Source organism: Lampetra planeri, chromosome 30 (assembly GCF_965212315.1).
Source record: "Lampetra planeri chromosome 30, kcLamPlan1.2.h2, whole genome shotgun sequence".
Lineage (NCBI taxonomy): Eukaryota > Metazoa > Chordata > Hyperoartia > Petromyzontiformes > Petromyzontidae > Lampetra > Lampetra planeri.
The window spans coordinates 1,860,715-1,882,795 of record NC_136136.1 but is presented as its reverse complement, the minus strand read 5'-3'; the positions used below and the strand labels follow the sequence as shown (position 1 = coordinate 1,882,795).

The 22,081-nt window shown below is 48.3% G+C and overlaps 1 protein-coding gene across 1 annotated transcript; it reads left to right on the top strand.

The window, feature by feature from the left end:
- Positions 1-7,819: 7,819 nt before the first annotated feature.
- On the top strand, positions 7,820-16,239 carry LOC144728784 (potassium channel subfamily K member 1-like). Its single transcript, XM_078608425.1, has 3 exons — positions 7,820-8,942; positions 11,956-12,357; positions 12,852-16,239. Exons 1-3 carry the CDS (start codon positions 8,630-8,632, stop codon positions 13,208-13,210), a joined length of 1,074 nt encoding a protein of 357 aa, XP_078464551.1. The 5' UTR covers positions 7,820-8,629; the 3' UTR covers positions 13,211-16,239.
- Positions 16,240-22,081: the final 5,842 nt, after the last annotated feature.

Here is a 22,081-nt window from a genome sequence, read left to right as displayed (position 1 = left end):
ATACCTCATCTAGGTTACTGTTTACTATGTCAAATTATAAAGCTGCAGCCTTTTGTCAATCCACTGCTGGATGACGCAATAGCCAGGTGGGGTTTAAACCATACTTCACCACGCTGGTCAGTGTGGGTTTGCAAAGCTGGGGCACTAGGACCGGTTGAGTTATCGCTCACCACTGATGTCAGCCGTGGCTGGGTTCACAGTGCAGTGTGGATAATTACCACTGTGGTATAGCGCCAACCATAGTTTACAATATAGGGGTGTGTATGCTGTCAATTATATAAGCCTCGGCAGACTGAGAGCAAGTATTGTTATTTAGCACCTATGAAGGCAGGCACGATGCCCGACATTGTGGGGATGGTTATCACCACGCCCGACCACCTTTGTATCCCATTCTCACACGCACTGCACCATATCCACACACACACACAATATGTATAGTGAATGAGCAAGATTAATACTGTATCTTGAAAAAAAAACTGACAAAATGTCGTAATCATAAACGGGAAATGGCTTTGGCTAAGCAATGATGCACATTTCGACTGTAAGCGCTGTGTAATCAGCAAAGGCGTGCAGACCAACAGCGACTGTGAGAAAACAGCTGCTACTGCTGCTGCGTATTCGTGGCAGATGTGAAGTGGTTTAAACGGCCGTCTCATGGAATGCTGTGCTGTAAACACAAAGCGCGGATACAAATCATTCATCATTTTTGACGCTGCTTCTGTCAACCCGCTGCTGAAGTCCACCCGCGCGCGTCTCCTCGTCGGTCTGTGGCTGGGGCTTGTTCGTTTGTTGAACTTCTTTCGCACCGTACGTAGCCAACCGTGCTAATCGGAGGTGCGGGGAGAGGGGGGACAACAAACTAACACACGAAGAGCAATACACCAATTTTCAATCTGGATTTAAAAGCGCATCGCTCCGAGCGGCTTCCTAATATCGGAAGGAAGAGCGTTCCAGACGGCCGCAGAAGCGCAACCTGAAAGCGGGCGATGCGGTGGCCGTCTTTGTTGGATCGGGCCAGCCACGCTTCCTCAACGCGGACCGATGAAGGCTGTGGGGAGCGGTGGAGCTGGGCCCAGGATACAATCTCTCAGTCGCCACTGATGTTAGCCGTTGCTCGGAGTCGAACTCAGGTCGCCGGGTTCATCGCTAACCACTTGCACCAACGATCTACCAATAAAAACGCAAAGATAATGATGAAACGATAGTTTACAGGCTGAAGGAGTTCTGTAAGGATGTTATCATTGCTTCATGATACAACTCTAATTACACATTTGGCATACAGTATCAGTAATAATAATAATAATTTACAGGCCTTTGTCAATCCACTGTTGGACGAAAGCCTCCCCATGCCATGACAGTCATGGGAATTGTTGGCCATACTTCACCATATTGGTCAATATGGGTTGAAGGGGTGGGGTGGGTGACAATACCTATTTAGAAATCACTCACCACTGATGTCAGCTATCACCGGTAATCAAACTCGGGTTGCGGGGTTCGTAATGCACCGCGCTCACCACTGCACCCACCGCTCGACCCAAACCTCTAATACGTGGTAAAGAAATGTTACATTTGATGTTTTATTTATGATGTAATTACCCAATAAATGCAATCACACACATCTTCATTGTATTTCCTATGTAGTAAAGTGATGCTTAAATAATTGATGAATACTAAAGCTCTGTGAGATTTTTTTAACGAAGGTAGGTTAAAGGTCTGCGTGCACATAATGCACTTGGAAAAAATAAATCAATGACGTCCTGCTTTGACAATTCCTGTAACATTCCAGTCTGGTTCAGAAAAGCCATTGAGACTGTGAAATCAACTGCTGAGCACACGTCACTTTACAAACGATAATACTTTGCAGGACAAAAGGATAACACATTATGAATTATGCTTTTAACTTACACAGGATAGGCTCTCGGAGTCTCAAGACTACTTCTCAGCCTACTAGCCATCTGAGCCAATATTATGAAGCGGCATCTGCTAAAGCGAGCAATCCATGGCCTGGTATTGACATTCTGGATATCCCGAGCCAGGCGTGTTATACAACTGATTCAGGTTTATAGTTATAGATTATTATTGTTTGACATGATGTAGGAAATCTAGCAGTGAATGGGAAAAAAACCCACATGTGTGTGGGAAGAGGACACGCTACCTATTCCAACTTTGTGCATTGTCAGAGACCAAACGCCATGGTGTGCAGAGGTATCCAAAAATAACTGTATTCACTCAAGGGAGCCTCACTGGGTGTCAATTTAGATCTTCAGTAGGGTCCTGCTACATTTTGATATGAACGAGTGTTTGACTTTGTATGGGAGGAAACTGGTGTTGTCAGAGAACACCGACCATGCATACTCTCACTTTATTTCAGCTGGTAAGGCCCCATTGAACTAAGCAGATATTTTATACAATGATGACCAGCCCCAAGGCCACGTCACGGAACACATTTTTACATAAGAAAACTGCATCTGTATTTTAGATTAAATTTTATTTTTGCTATGCCCCACATATGCAGAGCCTGGCTTTAGATTGTGTAATTCAGATGAGATGTAAATGTTGCCATTACTCCTGCAAAATTTTCATGAATGCCAATTATGACAATTTATTTAGCATAAATGCTGGACATTACTGGTTCAATTTGCACGACACTTTGGAGTGAATTTTCGCTGAAACTATTGCATGGTTATTATTTGCAGAGTTGGCCAAACATTCCAATAGAGGACCACATAGCTTGGGCAATTGTTGGCATCGATTCTGGCTGCCCTCCGGCTTGTCCATAGTCTCCCCTCGCACCTCCGTGCCAAAACTGCGCACTCTACAAATTCTGCTACAGCATTTTCAGATGCAATTTTCATGAATGCTGCAATGTACAAATAAATCATTAATATTTTTCGATGTAAAACGCACTGTCTCTGCATGGCCCGAGAATATCATCCGAATGTTGTTCAAATTCTCGACGAGGCCCTTTTGGGCAGCGCTTCAAATCAAGTCCAGAGCACTGCTCTGGGAATGATGTTAGCACTCCACATCCATCTCGCTTGACTTTGTCCTCATTGTGCCCTATATTCGTGTACACTTCATCATAGGAGTATATGGATATTGGGTACAATATAGGATTATCATGGATAGACATACCTTGTACTCTAGTGGTAGTACCTTATGCCAACAATCCCTACTCCGAGCCAGGCCAGCAGCATTGCAGAAAATATCGAGTTAGAAATGATGCCCTGCTTACACAGCTGACGAGGACAGTGCCTGCGGATTAACGATTTGCTCGAGCGGCGTCTGAATGCTTCTGGTATCTCCGTAGACGAATGGGAGGAGGTAGCTCGTGATCGCTCACAACGGAGGAGTTTCCGAGGCGTAGAGCAAATCGTGGGGACGAGGATGGAGAGACACCGAGTCTGCAGTGGGGCGGCGTGTACCCGAAGCCTGATCACGAATCGCCTTCCTGCCGTCACCTGTGATGTCTGCGGGAAAAGGCTTGCTTCATCGAGTCGGGCTAGCCTCCCACTCTGGGTCTCTATGTGCTTCTATGTAACTCTATGTGAGAATATGAGTCTATGGACCTGTATGTGACTCTATGGGTGAATCTATGGATCTCTATGCGAGTCTATGGGGCTCTATGCGAGTCTATTGATCTCTAAGAGTCCAGATAGCCATTTGTAAGTCTATGGGTCTCTATGCGTTTGACGCTATGGAACGCTTACTTGAATCTATGGAACTCTATGTGAGTTTATGTAACTCTGTGTGAGACTATAAATAGTTGTGCCAGTCTACGGGTCTCTACGCGAGGCTACGGGTCTCCTCTCTATGTGGGTCTCCACAGGGTCACGCTGCCTCGCACTGGCGCCAAGCACGCGGCACATCCTAACTCTTGTCATCGCCGATGCGACGGACGCCAAATCTACGTGGCAGAGTTCAAAATCAATGGCCTGGGGCAGGGTCTGTATGCGTCGGTATGGCACCACTTGCGGTTAAATTGATGTGATGTTATTCGAGGATATACTGCCAAAAAATCACGATGTCAATTCCCAGCCTAGGCGCCTCTGCTCTGCCAATTAAGAGCATTCCTTCAAACGTCAGCTTATATTTCTATTTTTTTGTTTCAACTGTCCACCAGTGTCATTAGCTGGGGAGTGCCTGCGCACGACTGTAACTCGGCAATTCGGGTGGCGTGCACCATGAAGGGTTGATGGCGATGGACGAGACTGGTGACTTAACGCAGCCAAACGAGGGAAACCTGCCCATAAGGACCACCGCCCTGGAGATGGATCGATGAAACCAGTTGAACCGCATTCCTACGGAGACACCGTATCCCTAGTCGTTAACTCTATCATCAAATTAAGCGCACATTATTCCAGCTGAAATGTCAATTAAAACCCTTAATATCGTTAACTTTTCAGATTGGCCAGACATAATTTCCGTGGGGACAAAGCAATCAACACGACTGAAATGTAATCCACAGTAAGTGCCATCAGCACCTCCGAATTATCACGATCGGCTACGTACGGTGTGAAAGAAGTTCAACATAATACTGTGCCAGAGACATGCCCCTGCGTTGGCTCAATGATCATCAATATACCCGGGTCATGCCGCGGACCGACGTGTGTGTGCAAGCCGATGCAGTATCTAACAATGAGAGCAAGAGTCAGCAGAGGGCAATTACAGAGCACACCGACGCCACCCACAAACTGCCCACAGTTTCGAATGGATCTGTGCGGGGAAGAAAACAAACCGATCCGTTATTTTGTTTTTCATTTGACCGGACGATAGCACGATATTACATTTCAAGATGTACAGCGGTACACGATGTCGCGACGATTATCGCGATGTCAGACACGAAAGGGGACTAAATGTCCCAATTCTGCTGGAGGCTCGGCCGACCTTCTAATATCTTCATAATCAGCCCATGAACCAAGAAGAAGAATCAGCCCATGGCCAATCCACTGCTGGATGAAGACCTCCCCAAGTCGCCGCCGCCTCTCACGAAGCTGCGATGGAATAATAACACTGTGTAACAAACACAATTGTTCCTGGGTAATAAGTGTTATTTCCTAATTGCTAATGCCTCAAAAGTACAGAACATGGCTATTATTCCCCACGAACTTTTATTTTGTCACCAGGACACAAAAGCAAAGTTAATAATCCACTCCATCAATAACACTGTGTAACACATTTAATTATTTTTTGTTCCTGGGTAGTAAGTGTTATTTCCTAATTGCATATGCCTTAAAAGTACAGACAATTGCTATTATTCCCCACAAACTTTCCTTTTTCTAGGCATAAGCAATAAATAAGTATAACCCGTAAAAACAAAGTTTTTCACTATAAATCCTTTATATGCGTGGCAGCGAACGTAATATAAAGGATTTAAAAATATATTCGCCTGTGGAGGACGCGGGGATCGATCCCGCGACCTTTGGCATGGGAAGCGAGGGCGCTACCAACTGCGCTACTCCGCCACGGCCTGTGGAGGGGTTACGCTCTGGGCTCTTATACTGTGACGTTCAGCCAAAACGATGAATGAGTTATATTTGAATATATGTAAAATAAAAAAATTTTGCCTAAAAAGTGTAAAATTTTGGGAATTTTTTTTCACGAACATTAATTGTCTGGCACAACGAGTCTGTGTGGAAAATGTCAGCTCGATTGGATCACGGGAAGTGGGTTAAAAAAACGACCGAAAGATTTGCACGGTCGTAAGCAAGCAAGCAAGCACGCAAGCACGCAAGCAAGCAAGCATGCGAACTTAATATAAAGGATTTAAAAAGAACACGTACTACCCAGGGACAAAAATCGTGTTGCATCACGAATCCACTCAGCCACCTGCAATTCCATGAAGCGATCGCATCGCTCCAGGCAGGATTGCTAAATTAGTAACGAAAATCTTACCCCCACAAGCATCATCATCATCATCGCAAAAACCCTTCCCCATCTCTCTCTATGAACCTTCACAGACTCGCAATGGACCAAACGGGTCCGTTCAGGTCCCATTTTAGGATGTGATGTGAATGTTAAAATACATCACGTGGGGGTGTACAATAATAATAGCTTACACGCGTGTACCGTCCTAACACACACGCACTCGTATGTGTGTGGTCATGCTAATACAAGGGGAGTGGGTGGGGTGTTTCTATGAATTGTTCATCAATCGCACCTTCCCAATTAAGGCATCAAAGCCCTAATTGGTATGCATTCTCAACACAGAGATAAGCGTCCGCACGCATATATTGAAAGTAACGTTTACCGTATTCTCTCGATTGCAAGACGCACAGATTCCACTGTGTTTCTAAGAGCAATGCGTAGTTGGAGATTGCGTCTTAGAGTTCGGTAGGAGCGTGTGTGTGGGTGTGAGATGAAGATCTGAATAACTTTAGTGACACCAGCCACACGTTTGGGGTGCGTCTTACCTGCCAGACAGTCTTATAATCCGTAAAGTAAGATATAACGTGCAGTCATTACACTGAATGTATGACACGGTACTGACATTGCACATTCACTGATATATGCTGACTACATTTACTTGTACGCAAATGAATACAACTGTAATGTCCACATCTTCCTCCACGCCGTGTCGACCACGGCAGTTGTTTGGCCATACTTCACCACTCTGGTCACTGCGGGTTGGTAGAGGCGGGGGAGGTTGTAGGGGGGGGGCTGGGCAGTTGGAGGCAGTCGCCCTCCAGCAACAACGGAGGGCAGAGGAGCGAAGCTCACAACAACGAGCGGAGCTCCGGGCGGATAAAACACAACAAGTTGGCATTGGAGGTGACACGGGCGGTGCATCGGCCACTCATCTCAGTCAGTCAACCCCATGGCACCACCTGGGTTTGACCCATGACCTCCTGCCAGCGGGCGTTCGACACTTCACGTGGCCTTAAAGTGGTGCACCTAGCCTGGCACAAGCGCCGTGCTCGCGTCGGTTGTCACCGATGTTGGCCGTGGCCGGGGAATTGAACTCAGGTCGCCGGCTGAACAGCGCAGTGCGTTAACCACTGCGCCACCGCGTCTCCCCCTGCCAAAGAATAAACACATTCAGTACAGTATGTAAACATTAACATATCGGTGCAATTAATGCTAATTACATGTACGGTAACCTCGTAACGCTTAGCGTATGCCACACACACAGGATGTTGCCTACGATTAATTATGAATTAATTATTGTTTTTATTCAATAGAGTACTGTATATCCCTCCCACTTTGAGCACGCATCTGACAATCCAACCCACGACAATCGAACGCACACGAACAGTTCACCACTTAATTGGCGTACTACTTGTAATGTAATGTTGTGTTTTTACGTGTATAATTATTATAATCACGGAACAAGATTGTAATCAGCTCGTGTGCAGATGTTGGCACGGTGGATTACCGCATTACATTCGCGAGGTCGCGTGAGATGATGCTATAGTGGATTAATACATCCCAGAATCATGACATGATGATAATGATAATAGGTGGATTATAAAATGGCAGGATCGTGAGATGATGATGATGCTAGATGATTATTAAATCGCAGGATCGTGAGATGATGCTAATGATAATAGATGATTATTAAATCTCAGGATTGTGAGATGATGCTAATGATAATAGATGATTATTAAATCTCAGGATTGTGAGATGATACTGATGATGCTAGGTGGATTATTAAATCGCAGAATCGTGAGAGATGGCGAAAGCTCGGTGGGGTGGGGGGAAGCGGGGGGCGGGGTGAGGGCTTCATCCAGCAGTGGATGTACCACGACCGCTCCTGCCTATGATGAGACGTAATTGTTTACGTGCCGTTCGGCATCACCAGTAAATCAGTGGCGACATGGACCAGGCGGCGGGTGTGGTTTTTCATTGACTCCTCCTCTCTTCAAAGGGCTCCCTTCCCCCATTGTTGGTTTGCAAGGTGGGGATTTTTTTTTCGCGATCGCGTGTCAAAGAGACGCGTGGCCAACACGGGGAGACAGCGGCGAGATCGATTCCGTGCGATTGTTCGGCTCTAATAAATACATAAACAACGTGCACATTTTATATTTCAAAACCGCCGTTTCTGGTTCTCGCTCGCTCGCTCGCTGTCTCTCTCTCGATCAGCAGGCCAAGGTCGCTCCAAACTCGATTAAAACCTCCCCAGAAAGATGTTGGGCTCGACACGCTTCGCGTTCAGATCGTCGGCTAACATTTCGGCAAGTTGACGCGCGCAACGTGTACCACGCGACTTGCAAGCCGGGATGATTTAAATAGCGCCCGCCTCTAGCGACTTGTACGAATGCAGCCGTAGGCGGCGATAGGTTCCACGGAGACGCACAGGGTGCCAGGGTGCCGCGTCTTCGTGATGACACAAAACGACCGTGCGTAACTCGGCCGCCTAACTTGCGCGTTCAACAACAACACATCGTTATTTTAATTCCGTGGGTTATTCTGCAACTAATATAACAACACGCCAGGCTTGCCAGCCCTTGTATATCCGTACACGGTAGAACACCTCCAACGCACGACACTGCAGTAGACGTGGAGAGAGAGAGAGAAGGCAAACGAGAGAGAGAGAGCTGTGGAAATTAAAGTGTCATAGGGACAGCAAATATCTTCTGCAGGGTGGGTTGGGTGGACTTGCTGCTGTCGGAAAACAACAACTCACACGATGGCTTCGAGTTCGCTGGTGTGCTTCGTCGGCTTGCTGGCCACCTATGCCTTGTACCTCATGCTGGGAGCCGTCGTCTTCTCCATCCTGGAGCGGCCGTACGAGGAGCGCCTCCGGAGCGACGTGAGGAGGCTCCGGGACGAGTTCGTGCGGCAGCACGCGTGCCTGGCCGACGAGGCGCTCGAGGTCTTCCTGCGAGACGCGCTCGAAGCCAAGGCGCACGGCGTCTCGGCGCTGCGCAACGCCACGGCCGGCCCCCACTGGGACTTCGTGTCTGCCCTGTTCTTCGCCAGTACCGTACTCACGACAGTCGGTAAGGAGTTGGTTGTTGTTGTCGGTTGTGTGGTGTCCTCCCATCCGGGCAGTCGCACACAATTCGGCGACCCTCAAAGAGTCCGAATTTCCGAATGGCCTCCTTAATCCTGCTCGCAATAGTCGGGGAGATGTCGTCTCGCTCCCCTTGTTGTTGTTTGTTGTTGTCCGTCAATGCGTTCATTCATCCACGCGGGGAGTTTAGCTCGGGCGGTGGTGGCTACCCACGTGGCCTGTAATCCAGCACTGGAGGTAGCAGCGAAAGTTGGGGGATCACCGCGCCGATGTTTGCGAAACAAACTCTTCTCGCGAACGCTGGGGAGGTGCCATGGCCCTGACATGCCAGGAGAAGTTGGCACGGCAAACAAATCTCGACTCCACCTGCTCCGTCTGGATGGGATGAGAGTGTTGTCTCCTTGAACGCGTCTCCTTGAACGCGTGGGTTTTCTCCAGGTGCTTTGGTTTACTCTCGCATGTATACCGTGCGCTTATCATTGGGCCGATAACACTTTAATATATATACAGGACTGCAAAGCTTGGGTAATTGTTGGTGCTGGCTCAACGCTTGGCTCCGAGTTCGTCTGTGGCTCCTCGTGCCTCCCGAGTCGTCGTCTCTCATCGAGAGTGAATTCTGTCTGCTCCGCAAGTTGATATTATAATTGCACGGATTAGGCGATGGTCAAAATATGCAAATTGTTCTAATAACACAAATGGGGTGTCATTATAATCAACGGTTTTAGAAAATGTGGCCTACAATCTGGACTGAATCAATGGATTGATCTCTCCATAAACATAAATGCACCCATCGCCATCAAAATGTGTCCGTGTCTGACATGGTGGTATTTTATGAATATGCCTCGTCTGGAAAGGTGGACAAATTGTTTTAAATTTAGTGAGTTTTCATTGGTTGACATAGTACACCCACACATGTGCACTGGACGATCATACGTATGACCCACATATTTAAAGCGTGTGCAATGTACCCCTGAGTTTGTGGAACTTTCCATCTCTTGTCTTTGAGCGCCTCTAAGTGTCTCGTTCTAACTTCTGTTCAAGACTTAATGCCGGATTTGGAGGATGCTCCTTCATCCATGACATAATTTGGCGTCTAAGCTGGCACTTGGTATTTTCTCCTTCACATGGACTTGTGTGATTAACTAGATGAATTGCTTAAACATTTTGACATTGTTGTGTCGTGTATAATTTGTTATTCTCTGTTGTGTGTTAAATTCCCTGCACTCCCCCATTGTTGTACAGTGCTGTCTTTCCCTGGCCACTTCGCACCCAGTAAAACATTGACCGATTTGCAAATGTAGTATAGAATCTCTTAAATCCAAATCCCAGTTCTGTATTAGATGATGTATGTTGGGTGGCAAAATGGCAGCCACAGCCATAGATGATTTAATTATTACGTGCAGAGATGGACGTACGGTCACTTTCTTTTGCACCATACATAGCCAAACCGTGTTAATTGGAGGTGCGGATGTTATACCCCAGGAATACAATGGTGGGTTTTCTCTGAATACGGTGATTTCCTTTGACATACCAAACACCCAATATTGGCATTGTCCAAACATGTCAATACAGGACTTGAAAGCGCCTGGAGTTAAGAGGTGTTCACACGCGTGGGTTTTCTCAGAATGCTGGCAGGTTTCCTTATTTCATGCAAAATCCTTCAACATGCAAAATCTGCAACAACAAATTAGCCTGAACGGGTTGTTTAACAGGTCTGACTGGATGAAATCAGACCATAGACAGATTGCTAGCTTAATTAAATTAATCTGGCACTTAGTATATTCTCCCTCAGGCTGCTGAACCACAAATGTATAATCTTACAACTTTTTGTCAAGTTCCTGCGGGAGGATCGCCCCCCCCACCAACACCGTGTTGGTCACGTGGGTTCTTTGACCATACTTCACCACGCTGGTTAGTGCCGGTTCGTGAGGCGTGGGAGGTAGAGGGGGGGGACAAGACTCACTTTAAAAATAAAAATATTCTGGAGAGGATTCGCGCTTTTTCTAATCTATCATTTGTTTTAATCCACGTGAAAAGAGGTTGGCAAAACATCGCCAAGTTGAAACATCCTAACAATTCCTGGCTGAGTGGATGATTATACTCCGCGTTGAAATGTCAGTGCATGCCCTGCCATTTGCACAGTTGGTAATGTCTCGGCAGTGACTCACTTTAATGCCTCAATTATAGACGTCGGCAAAATCTGTTCTCGGTGGAATAGGGTATCTGGGATGATGATAATGATTGTTGTTATTTGTAGAAATTCCTTTCACGCGTGTTAGCCTACAAATTGGATGTCCTCACACAATTGTTCGTTTCTCAGTGGCTTAGCTGTGTGCCTTTTTCGCCCAAGTGCGATGGATTCTGCACTGGTTGGTGGCATCGCCTCGCAGTGTGCGGGCAGTGCAGCTGCCGCTCGGTGGCCCCATGGGCCGAAGGTGCTTGCGTGGAGAGAGGTGGGGGTTTGGGGGGGGGGCACCAATTAAATTTCACTGGGGCCCAGGACAACCGCACTACGCCCCTGGGTCGTGGACATAAACAAGTTGCTGTGGTTGCTCTCCTGTCCAGTCGTGGCTCCCGAACTCTGCGACGTCATCTTGCTGCTGCTGCTGCCGCTGCCTCCGTCTCTAGTGCCCTCTTACTCCGTTTTGGTCTCCGCTCCGCAGTTGACATGGCCTCTCATCTCTCGCCGGTTTGCTGTCCATGTGCACGCTCTCCACGTGGTCGCGTCTGGATTTTTCACCAGGTCCTCCGGTGTTTTCCCCTCACCATTTGAAAACATGCATTTTTTTGTGAGTATTTGGCTGCAATAAATACTAAGTTGAGCTGTCATTGGTGGCCAGGTCGCTTCTGAAAACGAGCCATACAGCACGGTGGGCCTTACCGGGTAAAATAAATAAAAGAAAAAGTAAATTTTTTCAGTTTATTTCCACTTTATGTACCATCCGCTCCTCTCCGCCGACTCCTCCTGCCCTTGACTGGCGGACACGCTTTTGCCGCAGGCTACGGGCACACGGTGCCCCTTTCGGACGCCGGCAAGGCCCTGTGCATCCTCTACGCCGTGCTGGGCATCCCGTTCACCCTGCTGCTGCTCACCTCCATCGTCCAGCGCCTCATGGAGCACCTGACGCGCCGCCCGCTGCGGTCGCTCGCCTCCTCCTCCTCCTCCTCGTCGTCGCCCGAGCTGCTGGCGGCGGCGCACGCCGCGCTGCTCCTGGCCTGCGTCGGCGTGCTCTTCTTCGTCGTGCCCGCCGCCGTCTTCACGTCGCTGGAGGAGGGCTGGGGATTCCTGGGCGCCTTCTACTTCTGCTTCATCTCCCTGAGCACCGTCGGCCTCGGCGACTACGTGCCGGGGGAGGCGGACCGGCAGCCCAGCCGCGAGCTCTACAAAGTCTGCGTCACCGGTGCGTGGCGCCGGACCGCGCCGGCACGGTGGCGCGAGCTCTTTTGCGGCTGGGCTGTGGCTGGGGTTCGCGGCTCGAGTGCAGCGGGTCGCGCCCCGGTGAACGCTTACGGGTGTATTAGCCGGGAATATGCGCAGTCTGCTTTGCGGTGGGCGTTGATTGGGTGGCGATGCAATTCACTGCGTCCGATCAATTTACGCAGCGAAATAGAAACGTATGTGATTGTTTGTTTCGCTCGCATGTCACTGTCCTGCGATTGGCTGAAATGGCGATCCCTTGAGCAAACCTTCATTTAGCTGTGGATTGATTTTGGCTGATGTTGATAATGATACAAATTTATCCACCGCATCCAAGTTTTAATTCGATTAAGCGACACTTGTGTTCGGGCAAGACGACATGAATCGTCGCCCCTCGTAAGCGATTAGGTTTCTCATTCCTTCTCGCTGCCCCACTCACTCCGTGTCCCCCCCACCCCCACCCCTGTCTCCCATCAGTCTATCTGCTGCTGGGCCTCGTCTCCATGCTGCTGGTGCTGGAGACGTTCTGCGAGCTTCCGCAGATGCGCCGTCTCACGGCCGTCTTCCACCCACAGTGGGAGCCGCCCTCTCTTCCCGAGCAGCAGCAGCAGCAGCAGCCGCCGCACGGCCTCGTGCGGACCCACCGCGGCGACACCGTCAAGGAGACGGGCGGCGAGGCTTCCGCGTCGCCGGCGTCGCCCGCAGAGGCGGCGCAGGCGGAGAGCGGCGACGGGATGCTCCGGCGTCTGTTCGATCGCAAGCGCGACGGCCCGGCCGTGTCGTACCAGGCGCTGGGCGGCTCCGACGCCACGTCGCCAACCGCCGGCAGGAAGTGAAACGGATTCGTTGCGGTTTTCCACGCGACCGGTTCAAGCCGCGGTGAGCGTGGCGAAATCTCAACTCCGTTGGGTTACATTCGTTTTTTTAAAGCTGTGTTTTGTTTAACACCCTCTCGTGCGCATATTGTTGGGAGTGAAAGCAAACATTTTTAAATTGGTTATGAAGTGATTTATTAATTGGCAACGGAACCCAACCCCGCCTCAAATACGCAAAAAAAGCGTGCACGTAATTTATCGCAAGAATTCCGATAATGTCTCTCTACAGCGGGTGCCAAGCTTCCAGCCGCCAGCTTGTGAATTCCAAGCTCCGCTTTACCCAACGTTTGGGCCGTGATCTTCAATTTGTCCATCGCCACCAACACCGCCGCACTGATGGACCACGTCCGAGTTGAGAGGGCTGCGTGCACCACAAACGCTTTGGGGCTTTTGTGCACCGTTGCTGAAATGCCGCCCCGAATCGGAGCGGTCCACCCGCGGGGGACTTGATGCATGACACGGGGAGGGCTTTGGCGTCTCGCCTGTTTGCATGTAGAGTTTAAACAAAGCGCAGTGTAAAGTTGGAGTTGACATTTCAAAGCATTTAACAGAAAAAAATTATTTAACTGTTCATGAAATCTTCACGATAAGAAAAAGGGGAAATTTTTTAACTCGCAAAACAACACAGAAGCTAACTTTACAAACATAACTGACCCTGTTGAGTTCGGAAATTAACTGTTGGATGTACATTTTTCACTCAATGTTTAAAGCCATTGGATGGATCTTGAATGTGTTTGTTTCTCTGATTACCAAATTTCAAACCGTGAAAGTTGCACCCCGTTCGTTGATGCGAGATGCTTGAGCACACGCGCAGGCTCTTGTGCCAGATGGCGTTCAAGGCCATTTAAGTCCGTCACTAGAATCCACGACACCTTTTATTCAATTTCGTTCTCCGATGCAGTCGTGAGCTATGTGCTTGGTTCATTGATAAAAATGTATTTCTTGCGCTCATGGAACAGCAGCAAGTTGTGTGTTAACGTGAAAAACGATGGTTTGCGATTTGTGCAAATTTGACTGAGTAACATTGAGTATACCGACGTGAACAAAAACTTGACGTGAGACAGAAGAAATAACATGCAATAGAAACGAGATTGTTAAAACGAGACCTAATTATACATTTTTGGATTCGCATCACAATCTGGAGTTGTGACAATTCACGTGATCTTTGCTCCGGTGAATTGTTACGTTTCTACTGTGCAGTGCATCGCATCTCAACTGAACGCCCTTGGGCAGCATGAAGTAAGAATGTAGGAAGCATTACATGGATGCAGTGCATGTGGGTATTTATCTGAATAAATGATGTTTTACTTATAAATAATGAAGTTCACTTTGTTTACACAAAAAATAGCATGCTTCGCATTGGAAAACGATCGTGTATTTAAGCTACAACGCAACCAACCGTATGAATCTAACTCCATTGTTGGCCACAAAGTGCCCTATGGAATTATTATTTTGTGTTGCTGTATGCACTAAGACGAGTCTTCATAAACTTTGCATTATTTGGGAAGGCTTTTTTAACCTAATTTCTGAGCTGAGATGTGCAAAGCTATTGCTAGGTATTTTGTGAACCTGGCTGGGAAGCTATTGGTCGCATTTTTAGTGCAAATATACGGACTTCAAAACGAGAGAATGCTGCTTAGAAAGTCATTGTTTACAAATCTTGTCGGCGGCGACTGATGAAACGCCTCTGCGGTGAACCATTCGCGAAGGGTGGCAAAGTGGTCGTCTTTGCTGGCCCACACACTTTGAATCGAGGTTGTTTACAGTCACGCTGCATATGGCTTTAGGTATTTATGTCTGCACTCTCGGTCGGCATGCCTCATTTGACTCGTCGGTTTCGAGGTCGAGGGTTTAATTCTCGCGTAGCGAATGCCGTACAATGCGCTTGCGTATGTATTTGCGGTTGTTCTCTTACGGGGCTCTCCGATTGTAGGTTCCACGTGCTGTTCAAGAGTGGCTGCCCGGCGTTTTTATCTCTTCCCCATGTGCTGGGACAAATGAACGATGTTAAGTCCTGCTGTAAAGCCTGGATAATTCGGCAAGTGTAGAAACAAACAATGAGCAATCGTAATAAAATGTGAGCTGGCAAGGGTAATGGGCACCAGTGGGTCGAGGGAGCTTTCATCGCGAACGGAGATGAATGTCGCGCCAAACGAAACGCGGTGCAACTCGAACACTCTTGGGATAGCAACACAACATTGTCAGCATCTTGAACGCGCCATGTTTTTTTATCGCACGAAAACAACGTTTGATGTCCGACAAGAGATGCGCAGTGAGCAGCTAAAGGTTCCGTTCGCGAGACTTTTTTTTTTAATCGGGTCACGTTTGTCCCACGACGCTGTGGTGTAACGAGCTAACGATGCAACGAGGAGGCATGGTATTACCAACACAATGCGATTACCATTGTTGCTGCTGTGCAATTTGCTCATTGCGCTATCGGTTAACGCTGCCTAACGCCACATTGGCGTTACGGGAGTTACACAACTCGTGAATTGTAGCGGTAATTAGACGCTCTTGATTACAAAGTGGCCGATGGCAAATGTCTCCTTGAAGGCACTCCGTCTCACCCAAATTGACGCATTCCCCAATGGTTGTAACGGGAATTGGAGAGTCATTTTTTAGCCATTTTTCAACGGTTTGATCTCAAGTTTGCACGTGCGCACTTCGGCAGCGCCTTGCGTGGGTGGTGAAATATGAACCGCAGACCACTTCAGATGGAGTGCGTGCCGGTTCTCTGACTTCGCATTCATATTTTAACTGCAGTCTACCCCACCGGTTGTGCCGAGTTGAACCAGCGCGTTAGATTAATAACGAATCGTGTGTTTGTGTGGGTGTTTTGTTTGTATGTTGCCGCACGGCCGAAGGCATTGTTCAGTAGAGTCGTGGTGACTAACGTGCTGTGGTTGGTGATCGGCTGGCTTTTAATCTATGGTTGTTGTGTTTGTGATTGACTGCACAAGAGAACAAAAAATAAAGGCACCTTTTTTTGAGCTTTGTCATACGAACGTGGCGTGTGTTCTTGTGCAGAGGACGATGGGTAGTGTCGCGAAACAACCGGTCTCCAATGTGGTGATGTCGTCTCATGAAGGAGTCAACCCATTTTGGAACTCTTTGAGCAGCTTCACAACTAATATTGTGCCTGCTGTTCAACGAAAACAATTCTTCCGGTTTTGCTGATGTGACAACTTGATTTGTTTTGCTTTGTTGGATGGTGGAGGGTTATACTTAAAAAAAACTATCTTAACATGCCTACAAGAAACCAACTATGAATTTGATTAATAATAGGTCCGAAAAGTTTCTAATTTTCGGACGTTTGATGTGCAGTTTTAAACTTGTGTGGACACCCCATTCAGAAGTTTACTGATTAAACCAGAAGCGATGAAGAGGCTTGTGAATATGATCGGGCCCTTTGAAGATTGAAGCCTTTTGAAGGTAAGGGCCTCCACGAAGCGCTTCCTATAATCTGGCAAATGTTTGCTGCGCAGAGTGAAGACTACTGCTTAATTATAAATAATTACAGAATGGCAAACGTGTAGACAACGGAGCCATCTAACCATTCTTACCTCCCACATGCATAATCTATAGCATGTCTACTACAAAAACATCTCCCATTTAGCCTTAACAGACTTGGCAAGCGTTGTTCGCGAGCATCTATGAACGTTTGTATGGCACACGAGGGGGTGGGTGGCTAGCACCACACCTGACCACATTTGTCTCCCCAGTGCTGATGTTTACACACCACACCAGGTACTTTTTTTAAGGCCGAGACGATTCAGATAATCGTCACTGATATTGGCCGTGAGCGGCAATCGAACTTGGGTCGCCGGGTTTGTATCGAAGTGCGCTGACCACTACACTACTGCTGCCCATCACTACTACGAAAATGCAGAGATTCGGGATGTAAACATGCTGCATGAATGTGCAGTGGCATAGAATAACAGTTATGTAGCAGCATAGCGCTGGCTGCTGGCAGGGAGGGGGATCTGCGGCTTACGGGCAGCCCTGACGTCAGCAGGCCACGTGATACACCAGAGGAGGATCTCGGGGAAAGGTCACAGAAGGGGCACAGAAGGGGCACACCCAGAACCTGCTGGTAGCTTCTAGAAAGGGGGCGTGGCCGGAGGCGGAGCCAGGCCACGTGACAGTATAAGAGGGGCCCCTATGGGGGACCTCGGGGCTGTCGTATGGAGTGGGATCCACATCGTGCTGCTCAAGTCTTCATCCTTCTCGTCGTCTTCACCATCCTTCTCGTCGTCGTCTCCGTCTTCATCTCGGGGCGTCACCAGTCAGGCAGCCTACCAACTCTCCTGACTGAGTAACGTCGCTGATCATAGACGAACTAATTATAAAAGTGTAAACCCCGATGGTGCTTGTTAATAAAGAAGTGCCTCCAACGCTTAGTGTCTCCGAGTTGGTCACTACAAATGTAAAAGGGGATTGTCTATATAGGTTTACTGGGAAAGAGCTTCACAGCTCATCGGATTTCTCCAGTCTCAGGATTATGAGAGGTAGGCGTCAAGGCCAAGATGCTCGTTCATCCTGAGCCTCAACGTGAGTCTTGCCTCTGACCGAGAGAATTCATCTGTTAAGTTGGGCAACAGACCACATGGTTATCCGATGTGTTTTTGGGTTGTGCCACGTGTTGTTCGGCCTGGTGTCCCACGTTTAACTCCGTGTGATGGGAGATCCTTCATAAACGATGGCCAACATGCGAGATACCCCGAAAACAAAGCACAGCCACATCATCTTAGCTAGCCACATGGTGACTGCAGAGAGGATGTGTCCCCGTGAATATTAGATATTCTGTAACTCGTGAGAGTGTGTGAGGCTGGGAATGGCGAGAATACTTGGTTCGTTCCTCAATCTGTCTGCCAGTCCTTTTCTGGGTTTCACCGATGCACGTGGGCGAAGTTTCCACATTGGTGTCGTGCATGTGAACTGATGTCTCGCGTAGAAACATCAACTGCGTTAAGTCCAAATGACCTAAAAGTGCAATTGACACTGATACTACCACCACCACCGCCATCATTATTATACTGACCAGCATGGTGAATTATAGAATCATGGGTGGTGAGACGTGGCGAAAGCCTTCATCCAGATGGGGGGGGGGGGAGTTGATGTAACCGCATTGTCCCTCTTGGACTGATGGGAGGACAACAAGAAGCGAGATAAAGTGGAAAACCACGAAACACTGAACACTGGGCCAACTTTTGCCAACGGTGCCAACAACCTGCCAGCAACGTTTGGCCCCGCCCGTTGTACGCTGAGAGAGAAGTGCGCCGACACCGCAAGCCAGTTCATAATCAAGGTTTTGGCTTAGATAGCGTCAGTATAAATGTTTCGTAACCCTCCACCACCCACCCGACACAGCCAACTAGTAAGGGATTTGCCACGTAAACAAAACGCGGCAATTAGTTACCACATCAGCTCACCTGTGTGTTGGAGAGTAAATCTAGAACATTGACAATTTGAGTAGTAAGACGTTTGGCTGGTAATTACATCCAGCATCATCGGGCGATTTGTCAGAAAGCCCACACGCGTGACGCTGACCGCAAGCCAGGATGCTGCAAGTCTTGCCAATCGGCGTCAGCTTTAAAATGTGCAACCCGGGTGTTTATTTTCTGCACTTGGTTGCCGGAAAGGAATGATTATAATTCGTCTTAAAATTGAACTGACGAGCTACAAACTCGACCGTGTATATGCAGACGACGATGTTGTTAGTGATGATGTCTGTGGGTATTCCTCATCATTGATTTGCGTCCGAGGCGAATGAGCTTCGGGTTTCTGTGTGAGTCAAGGATGGAGGTTGCACAGCACTGGACTGGACAGCCAAACCTCACCGCTACTTTGTAAGCGATGGGCAGTGCTGCACTATCCAGTCTTGTACTGTACTATGCTCCAACGTTTCTGTTCCCACCCCTCCCCCAACCCATACTGACCAGCATGGTGAAGTATGGTCAAACGACCCCCACAACTCGCACAGCTTAGAGAGGCCCTCTACCAGCATTGGTTTGACAAAGGGCCTGCACATCTACATGGGACTTACATTTCTCATGGAATCTTTTCTGCAGCTCCCAGTTCATTGGTCCGAAGGTGGGAAGGGGTAGCATGTTGTTGGTATACAGAGGTGGGACAAAGTCATTGTTATGCAAGTCCAAGTCGAGTCGCAAGTCATCAAATTCATGACTCGAGTCTGACTCGAGTCCAAGTCACATGACTCGAGTCCACATCTCATAGGTGGGACAAAGTCATTGTTATGCAAGTCCAAGTCGAGTCGCAAGTCATCAAATTCATGACTCGAGTCTGACTCGAGTCCAAGTCACATGACTCGAGTCCACATCTCATAGGTGGGACAAAGTCATTGTTATGCAAGTCCAAGTCGAGTCGCAAGTCATCAAATTCATGACTCGAGTCTGACTCGAGTCCAAGTCACATGACTCGAGTCCACACCTCTGTTGGTATATATTTTGCACCTCAGCCCCAGAAGCTTCGGTTGAATTTCAGCCACGCGTTCACACATATACTACACGTACAGTATATGTGAATGTATGCCATCGATGAACTTGCTTGCTTGTGCAAGAGCAGCTTGTAACAAAACAAATTACTCCCGAGAATCGAATCACCACATTTATTGCACGCACATCCCCTGGCACGGTCGATTTCACAACGACACCGACTGTGGGTGGACATAATGAATCTTTCAAATGTGTCTTTGTTTCGCCATGCACTGCAGAACAACATTAGTATTATTATTTGACAGCTGACACTGGACACAATCCGCTCGCCCAACCGAGATCATTGATCTTATCTCGCCTATTTCACAAAGACGTTCAAAAATAGATTTCTTTGATATGTCAGAGCATCGCTTCTGATCAAGCCATGCACGAGAGGCTGTGGGGGGTTAACGCAACCAATGCCAGCACTGCTGGGGCTGGTGTAATGCTGCTAGTATCATACAATACATATGAATATGCTTGTACGTATGTTGCACCGTACGTAGCCGACCGTACGGAACGGAGGTGCGGGGGGGAAGGACAACAAACGAAACACATAAATCAGTTCTCAATAAATGAGTTTTCAATCTAAATTATGTAAAAGTGCATAGCTCCAGCGATTTCATAATTTCGCAAGGCAGAGCGTTCCGTATAGCCGCGGAAGCGCATCTGAAAGCTTGTTGACTCACGGAAATGAAATCACCGAGGCTCATGAATATTTTTCAGCAGGATCCTGCCAAGTTTTTTTACAGTAAGGGGCGATAATCTAATTGCTCTGTCTGTTCCAAATGAGCAATTTGCGGGTCATTTTTCAAATTTGTCCAAATTTGGATCATGGCACCACCACATAATGGCCTAACTCTTATGCTTAACGTCAAATACAAAGCAGACGGCGCTTTGTATTTATGTGGTTGTTCGACCCACGGTAATAATCAGGGCGGTCGCTGGATTCGAACCGTGTACCTCTGGAGCCAGCGGCGACCGCGCTACCCGTAGGCCATGCCATGAATACATAATTTTGAATTAATAAAACATCATGCTTCCTTCCCATATTTGTCTCTCACATCTGGCGGTTTACCAGCTTTGGCCAAAGCAAGGCTGATTTTTTTACGAGTCAATGAATGTCAAGACCGATCTCGAGTCTGCTTGTATCGGACAGATGCCGCTGATAGGGTGCGCTCAGAGAAGGCCGTGTGACCAATGAGTAGAGCACAAAATAAAACACATTCCTCCTGCGGAGGGAGCTGGTAGGAACGTTGGGTTGCTCGGTCAATGGCCAGGGTCAACGGCGGCGTGGTGTACTCCGCAATTATGCCCGACTGTGAGGGCGGGCACAAGCCGGCGTGAGTAGGTTAAACGTTGAGTTTTATAAGGACTCCACGGGGTGAGCAGCCCCTCCGCACCCAGTCCCCCCACCCAGCCCCACCCTCCCCACCCAGCCCCTCCCCACCCTCCCCTCCCCACCCAGCCCCTCCCCACCCAGCCCCCCCACCCTCCCCTCTCCACCCAGCCCCACCCCTCCCATTTTTGGATGCACGACGGACGGACACAATTATCCCCTGTGGGCTGGTGGAACCAGGTGGTTCCTACCAGTATTATTTGTTTCTTCCTTGAGCTGAATTCCATCACCAGTTTGGTGCGCATGCTTCCATCTCTTACAGTACGCATGATGCTTCTGACTCATGTGTTCCTCGTTCTGTCTCTCAGTGAAATTTCCAGCATGCATCTCTCCAGGCTTCTGTGTGTGTGTGTTTTCAGCTTATATCCATGGTTTTTATCAGAGTCAACGTATTCTGATTCACGGGTCACAGCAGACAATATAAGTAATAATAATGTACTACCATGTCCATCATGGGTGGTGATTGACTATACTTCAACCACGCTAGCCGTTGTAAAGCGCATCCAGGAGACGTTCAGATATCACTCGCCACTGAGAGTAACTCCAGGAAAAATGTTCCAGACTGTTCTGGACTGAAATAAATGACTGGCTATAATGCGTCAAATGTTGCCATGTTTTTTTTTGTGTTGAATTCCCGTGCAGCGAGTGATTCATCCTATAAACTCAAACTCCAGCCCGAGCGAGCCCCCGTGGGTAGTAAAAACATCTAACGGGTAGTATATACATCTAACGACTGTGCAGCGCCGGTGGTGAGATAGTAGTAGTCGTGGTGGTGCAGTGGTTAGCGCACCGTGTGTGCGATGAACTCGGCGACACGAGTTCGATTCCCGCTTACGAACAATATCAGGGACGAATATCGGAACCGGTCCTGTTCCTCCCCTAGGTAGACTCAGCCTTAAATGGGTGTGCGGGTGTGCGGGTGTGTAAACATCAACACCG

Coding starts and splice junctions, on each gene's coding strand:
- LOC144728784 (XM_078608425.1), top strand. CDS start 8,630: ATGGCTTCGAGTTCGCTGGTGTGCTTCGTCGGCTTGCTGGCCACCTAT. Junction 8,943..11,955: donor TACCGTACTCACGACAGTCG/GTAAGGAGTTGG, acceptor CTTTTGCCGCAG/GCTACGGGCACACGGTGCCC. Junction 12,358..12,851: donor CTACAAAGTCTGCGTCACCG/GTGCGTGGCGCC, acceptor GTCTCCCATCAG/TCTATCTGCTGCTGGGCCTC.